The following is a 7767-nucleotide window of genomic DNA, read 5'->3' as shown; positions in this document are numbered from 1 at the left end:
CACACACACACACACACACACACACACACACACACACACACATTATTCTTCATTCTTGCAAACTGCTAGGTAGTCCCTCCTCCGCCTCTTCCCTCCCTTCTTTTCTAGAGACAAGCTCTCAGGATGTTGTCTCTACTGGCTTTCATATAAGTCCTCAGCTTTAGCCTCCCAAGAACTCTTTGTTTTTGCTAAATGGGTAATAAATGATAAACATAAAAACTCTTTGGAAACAGAACATTACAGAAGGAAATGTTTTAAGACTTATCAAACACTTGTAATTCTATGTAACTAAAATGTGAGTAACCTAAAACTTCAAATTGCATTTAATCAAGGAATGTATTTCTGCTAGATACTAAATATTTAGCAAAACACGTTACCAGTATTAGAAATGGTTAGTATGTCTATGGCGATCACTGAAACACTTATATAAAAAATGTAAAATCCAAAGTGGTTTAGCCACACTAATTAATTAAAGGCCACAATCCCCCCTGGGGGGAGGAGGACTAACAAGATCTGTAATTACAGGAGGGGACATTTCTGAACAAAGTACTGTCCACCAAATAGAGAGGTGTGAAAGAAAAAAATGTAAAATCTAATGAAGCTTTATACTTTTAGTATTTTCAAGTAATTTTGAAACTGCCTCTGAAAATAAAGTTCTGATCATATCTTTCCCAAAGACATTAAAAAAAAATTGTCCAGGTCTGGAAAGATGGCTCAAAGGTTAAGAGTGAATACTACATACTATTCTTCTTTCTGAGTTCAGTTCCCAGCATCCATATCAAGTGGCTTATAACCACCCATAACTCCAGCTTCAGGGGATCCAACTCTCTCTTCTGGCCTCTGTGGGCACTGTATTCACATGCACATACTCGCGAATACATGAACACATAATTAAAAATAAAAATAAGGGACAAGGAGATGGCTCAGTAGGTAGAAGTGTTCACCAAGCATGACAATCTGAGTTCAACTCCTGGGACCTACACGGTAAGAGAGAACCAACTCTTGCAAGTTGTCCTCTGATCTCCACATGTGCACTGTGGTCCACAAGGGTACATGCATGCATACACACAATACAACTGTAATAAAAATTAAAGATAAAATAAAAAGAAAATCTTTTCAAAAACTGTTCAAAAGAAGCCAAGCAAGACATGTAAGAATTAGTATGAAGCCAGGTTGGTTTTTCTTATTAACAGAAGTAGCTACTGCAGATGTGAAAATCCAGCAACTCAGAGGAAGAAAAACATGTTCATCTTCAAAGCTTGCTTAAAAAAAAAAAAGAAAGAAATTATAAATCAAGGTAATATACACCATGTTTCTTGTTTTCCATGGGCATCAAAATATTAAATCTAATGAAAAAGGGTATGAACTTAACCAAGAGCATCTACTTACACCTTCATTTTCAAAGTGGAGTCCAACTATCTTCTCTGTATCAGAAACTTTCCCCTTTGAACACCTGAAGAAAAAACAATTAAGAAACTATAGACTTCTGCTGCTCAACCAGACACATACTAGTTTCAGAAACAGAACTGACTAAACTGGATATGTTGGTGCACACCTGTAATCCCAGAACTCAGGGAGGTGGAGGCAGGATGATCAGGAGTTCAAGGCTACATAGTGAGTTTGAGGCTAGCCTGGGCTATGTGATCCTGTCTCAAAAAAGAAAAAAAAATTAAAAGATTAATCTATAAACAAAAATGGCCTTAAAGAGTGCTGACACTGCCCTTTCTCTGCTTCCTGGCAGAGACATAAACTGTGCTGTTCTACTAAGCACTCCTCACCATGATGGACTGAACCCTCCGTAAATCTTCCCTCCCTCAGTTGTTTCTTGTCAGGTATTTTAATCAAAGTGATGGAAGGTAACTAATACGAAAGAACCAGAGAAGTGAGGTTGTTGCTATAACTAAACCTGACTGTGTGAGTTCTTACACTTTGGACCTAGTTTGAAGGAGGAATGTGGAAAAAATGGGAGATATGGGCTAGAGACGTTCTAGAATGTCATACACAGGCTTAATGGGAGATGCTGGAGGGTGCTTAAAGATAGAATGCCCTTAGAAATGCAGACAGTAAAGACTGCACTTAGGAGATTTCAGATGGGTACAAGGATACTACAACAGGGGAAAAATTGTCCATAGTCTACAACCTGAAATTTTCTGTGGCTGAGTTTAAAGGTAATGGATGATGAAAAAGAAAAGGTGGAACATGTCTATAACCTCAGCACTCAGGGGGCAGAGACAGGAGAGGTTTCTTTTTTTGGGGGGTCTTTTTGAGACAGGGTCTCCCTGTAGCCCCAGCTGGCCTGGAACTCACTACATAGACCAGGCTGGCCTTGAACTCACAAGGATCTGCCTGCCTCTGCCTCCCAAGTGCTGGGATTAAAGGCATGTGCCACCACACCCAGCAAGAGGTTTTTGGTTTTTTTTTTAAGGCTAGCCTTACCTACATAGTTAAGACCCTGTCTCAAAAAACCTGGAAAAAGGGGTCAGGGAGATGCTCAATTGGTAAAGTGACCAGAGTTTGACCCAGATCCCATATAAAAGCTGGGTACATAAACATGCCTGCAATCCCAGAGCTGGAGAAATGGAACAAGAGGGTTCCTGAGCGTTGCTGGCCAGCCAATTTAGCCAAATAACAGAACTCCAGGTTCAGTGGAGGACCGTGTCTCAAAATCCCAAGTGGAGAGTGACTAAGGAAGACACCTGATGTCTCTACCTCTGGTCTCCACGCACGCACACACATGCATGCACACACATACATTCTCTCTCCCTCTCCCTCTCCCTCTCTCTCTCTCTCTCTCTCTCTCTCTCTCTCTAACATAGGAATTCTGAAGGCAGTATGGTATTCAGGGTGTGGCATGGCTATTACCACCTGCCTCTAGCGAAGTTTACAGTGAGAACTGGAAGCAAAAAGCAGAGCAGGATTCAAAAATGTATAATCAAGTCAAAAAGGAGCAAAGTTATCAAAAGAGATTAGTTAGTACTACTTGGGGTTGGGTGTGGTGGCACATGCCTTTAATCCCAGCACTTAGGAGGCACAGGCAATTCGATCTCTGTGAGATTGAGGCCGGACTGGTTTACACAGTGAGTTCCAGGCCAGCTGGGGCTACAGGGAGACCATGCCTCAAAAACCAAAAAAAAAAAAAGGACATTAATACTACTAAAGCACATGTGTATACACACACACACACACACACACACACACACCCGAAGCACTCTGCCAAAGTCCATACCACAGTCTTAAGAGTATAAAATGATGAACTCATTGGGGGGTGTGGGGGGTAATCTTACATTTATTCATTTATGTATGTATGTATGTATGTATGTATGTATGTATGTATGTATGTATGTGTATAGGAGCAAATGTGCCATGGCATTTGAGTGGAGGTCACAGGACAACTTGCAAGAGTTGGCTCTCTCTACCATGTGGGTTCTGGGGATTGAATTTGGGTCACTGATTCAGTGGCAAGCACCTTTAGCCACTGAGCCATCTTGCTAGCCCTCTAAACTCTTTTTAAAGACAACCCTGAAAAAAGGTGCTTTTCTTGCACAGAGCTGCCTGGAGAAGTATTTTCCCTGGTTCATCTGCCTAAACACTCAAGAAGCCACAGCAGCCAAGGAAAGGCTTAGGGACCAGGCAATGTGTAACAGGATCAGATTCCCCATGGGGAGCCTGAAAGGTAACAGGGGAAGCCTAAGCTGTAATGCAGACACCATGTATTGGAGATGCCAGAAACATGGAATGCCTGATGAGGGAAGCCCATTGAAAGAGGCCACGTAGCTTCACATGACAAGGCCATAGGGAAGGGGCCACCAAGCTCACATCCTGCCACCACGTACCTCAAATTCTGGTTATAGAACTATAAGATTTAGTGTTTTCTCTGCTGAGCTGTGGTCTGCTTTGGTCCCATCACTGTTTTCTACATCCCCATTTAATAGTCAAATTTGGAATGCAAATATTTACTCTGTGCCACTGTTTACTGGAAGTATGTAATTTCCATTTTTGTTTTTATAGGAGTTCATGGCTAAAGGTTGCCTTAAGTCTTTGAGGAGTCTTTTTTTAAAAAGAATTATTTTCGATTATGTATATATGTGAGTCTGTATGTACATGGGACTGCAGGTGCACACAGAGCCAAAAGCACTGGATCTCCTGGAGCTAGAGTTACAGGCAGTTGCGAACCACCCAAAATGGATGCTGGGAATCAAATTAAGGTCCTCTGAAGAGCAGTATGTGCTCCTAACCACTGAGCCATTTCTCTAGCCCCTAGGAGTCTTTGAACTTGAACTTTTGAATAGTAGTGGAACCTTTAAAACCATGGAGAATCTTAGAATGCATTTTGAATTATGAGATAGGCATGAACTTGGGTGGTATGTGTAGGGGGAGGTATGTAGAATGTTATGGCTTAAATTTGTACTGGGTGTCAAGTGATGGTTTTAAATGTCAACTTGAATGAGCTAAGGAACACCCAGGGCATTAATGAGGAACGTCTTTGCTTGTGTCTGTGAAATTATTTCCAAAGAGACTTAATAAGGAAGGAGACCTTCACTAAATGTAGGTGTCAGCACCCATGGGCTGGAGTCACCAAATGAGTAAAAAGCTATAAAAAGAGAAAAGCCTAATGAGCAGTAGCATTCAGTTCTCTCTGCTTACTCATCTGTCACAATAGGAGGAATCCCAGCCACCTGCTTATTGCTATGAACGCCAGCATGCCTTCCCATCATAATGAACTGTACTCCCAAACCACAAGCTAAATAAACTCCCTTAAATTGCTTCTCATCAGGTATATGGTCACAGCAATTAGAAAGGTAACTAATACAGAAAATTGGTGTAGTAAGGTCATTTCTGTGATAAGCCTGACCACGTGGTTCTTGGAACTGGTTTGTGGGAGGAATGTGAAAGAGTTTGGAATCATGGGCTAGAGAAACCCTAGTATGCTACCAACAAAGCTTAATGGGCCATTCTAATAGCAGTCTGGAAGACCAGAATGCCAAGAGAACCCAGACAGTAGAGGCCTGGCTCATGAAGTTTCATATGCAAACAAGGACTCACTGTATTGGGAACAGTATTGGGAATATAACAGGCTATGTCTGTTACATTCTGACAAAGAATCTAGCTATCTTTTATCTATGTCTTAAAACTTGAATGAGGCTGAATTAAAAAGTAATAGATTAGTTGTCTGACATAGGAAATTTCAAGACAGCATAATATCCTGACTGTGGCACAGTTACTACTGTTACGCAAGGCTGTTGGAGACTAGATGATGATACTAAGAACCCCAGACATGGAACTGCAAGATTTGATTTTTGCTCTGATGGCTTTCAGTCTTGCTTTGGCCCTAATCTTCCTTGGGATGCCCACATTTCTCCCACTTAGAGTAGGAATTTTTATTTTGTGTCACTGTTTACTAGAAATATGGAACTTTGGTTGTTCTCTAAGGGCTCACAGTTAAGAGTCTGTTTTGTGTCTCAGAAGAAACTCTGGATTTGTGTGTACGTAAATTTGCATGTGTGCATGTACACATGCATATGGAGGCCAGAGAGCAATCACAGGTATTATTACTTGGGAGTGGTCTTCCTTTTAAGACAGGGTCTCCCACATTAGCCTGGAGCCTACCAAGCAGTCTAACTTAGCTGGCTAGTGAACTCCAGGGATCCACCTGTCTCCTTTTCCCAGCACTGGGATAACAAGCTTGTACCGCTGTGTCTAGGTCTTTTATGTGGGTTCTAAGGATTGACTCAGGTCCTTACCAATTGAGCCATGTCTCTAGGCCAAATATTGGACTTCTGGTTGGGACTGTTATAGATTACAAGAACTTTTGAAGTTGAACTGAATACATTTTGCCCATGAGCCAAAGGGGACTAGAATCAGAATAGTTTGTTTTAAAGTAATGTGTTTGGGTGTCATGTTGACAAGGGTAGATTTGTGATGGTTAATCTTCACTGTCAAATTGACTGGACTTAGAACCACCTAAGAAACTGGGTATGTCTATGAGAGTTTTTCCAGAGGGATTAACTGAGGGACCAAGGCCCACAACGAATATGGGTGGTACCATTCCGTAGACTGGAAGCTGGGAAGGAATAGAAGGGGGCAGTCAGCTACAAGCCAGTCTCCCCCCTTTTTGCTTCCTGGCCTAGAGTAACAGAAACTCTGCCATGTGTACCCCATCACAATGAACTGAATGAACCCTCTGACTCTTGAGTCAAAATAAGTCATCCTTCCTCTATTAAGCTGTTTCTGTAGGAATTTTGGTCTGAGCAATAGATAGTAATACACTATGTAATTTATCAGAGAAAATAATTCAAACTCTCCTTTTTAAAAAAAACAATGTTAAGTTTAACAAAGTTGAAAAACCTCAAAAAATTACTTGAAAGATTTGTTTGGGTACTAGTACACTCATTTCTCTCCATGCTGATGTGCTTCATTAGCATGTTAATGTAGTCACTAAAATACAGTGCACTGTATAGAATTTTTACCTGATTATTAGTTCTCTGAGGATAAAGTTCATGCCTTCCTAGAACCTATCCTGTAACATAATTTATAAATAAGAAACACCTAATTTTAATTTTAATTAAAATCAGGTTCTGAAAATAACCCAAGAATATATAGTTCATATTTAGTAGTTTTATGCAGAGCTTCTCTACCACTTACAATACAGTCTAGTGGAGCAGATTTTGTCCCTTGGCCATAGCTGACAAAGTCTGCTATACTTTGACAATCATCCAAAACCCTAAGGAAGAGTGGAACCCTTATTGCTCTGTTAGAGGTAGTGGCTACAAGAGAAGCCACCCAGCCCCCACTCATAAGCACCTGCTTCTCCAAGCCCTGGTGCCTAGGAGAGGAGAGGCAATCTTCTGTTCCAGGGGCAGGCATCCAATCTACTCATCCAATCTACTCATAAATGCTGACTAGCTACAAGAGCTGAGAAGACTCACAATTTCTCAAACATGGCTATTCATAAATATAACTTGTAAGTGAAGAAACTTACTCTAAATGAAATCTTAGAATAAAATGAACTATGTACCTCTTTTCACTTCTCATTGAACAGAGAGGTCCCCTGGTTTCAACAACTCTGTCTGTGGGGATGGCAAAGAAAAGATCCTTTACTAATCAATCATAGGCTAGAATTTCAATTTGTAGTTTGTAAAGAATCAGGTCATTCATTTCTACTGAAATGCTAAAGTGAATCCAAAGATACTAACCTCCTTAACAAAGCAAGTAACCTAAAAATATATAATCGTCTTGTTCTTTAAAAATTTTTTTTATTATTTTTATTTTATGTGAATGAATATATTGCCTGCACATATGTAAGTACACCCGTATCATGCTTGAAGAAGTCAGAAGGAGGCATCAGATTCCTGGAACTGGAGTTATGGACAGCTGTTAGCTACCATGTGAGTGCTGGGACTCAAACCTGGATCCTCAGTAGTCTTAACCACTGAGCCATCTCTCCAGCCCCAATCTTCTTGTTCTTTAAATATAGTCTTTAACACAAACTGGTTCATTTGATAAACATTTTAAAGTCATTCAGCTTCTAGCCTCTGTGGGCATTGCATGCACCTGATGCACTTACATACATATACACAAACACTCATACACATAAAAAATAAAAATAATACCTGGGCATGGTGGTGCATGCCTTTAGTTCCTGCACTTAGAAGGCAGAGGAAGGCAGATCTGTTTGAGTTCAAGGCCAGCCTGGTCTACATGGTGAGTTCCAGGCCAGCTGGGACTACAGGGAGACTCTGTCTCAAAAAAAATAAATTAATTAAAAAA

At 40.7% G+C, this 7767-nt stretch overlaps 1 protein-coding gene across 3 annotated transcripts in view; it reads right to left on the bottom strand.

The window, feature by feature from the left end:
* The window catches only part of Senp2 (SUMO specific peptidase 2), a 46240-nt gene that overhangs the window by 21846 nt on the left and 16627 nt on the right, over positions 1-7767 (bottom strand). For 2 of the 3 annotated variants that reach the window (XM_008831330.3, XM_029562662.1), the window contains exons 9-10: positions 7016-7067; positions 1390-1453 (exon numbers count right to left, since the gene is read on the bottom strand). In XM_008831330.3, coding sequence (XP_008829552.1) covers positions 1390-1453; positions 7016-7067 — 116 coding nt within the window. The remainder of the gene's footprint in view (positions 1-1389; positions 1454-7015; positions 7068-7767) is intronic. The other variant, XM_029562661.1, reaches the window with a different exon arrangement.

Source organism: Nannospalax galili, unplaced genomic scaffold, assembly GCF_000622305.1.
Source record: "Nannospalax galili isolate Female #2095 unplaced genomic scaffold, S.galili_v1.0 scaffold315, whole genome shotgun sequence".
Lineage (NCBI taxonomy): Eukaryota > Metazoa > Chordata > Mammalia > Rodentia > Spalacidae > Nannospalax > Nannospalax galili.
This window is presented reverse-complemented; position numbering and strand designations above follow the sequence as displayed.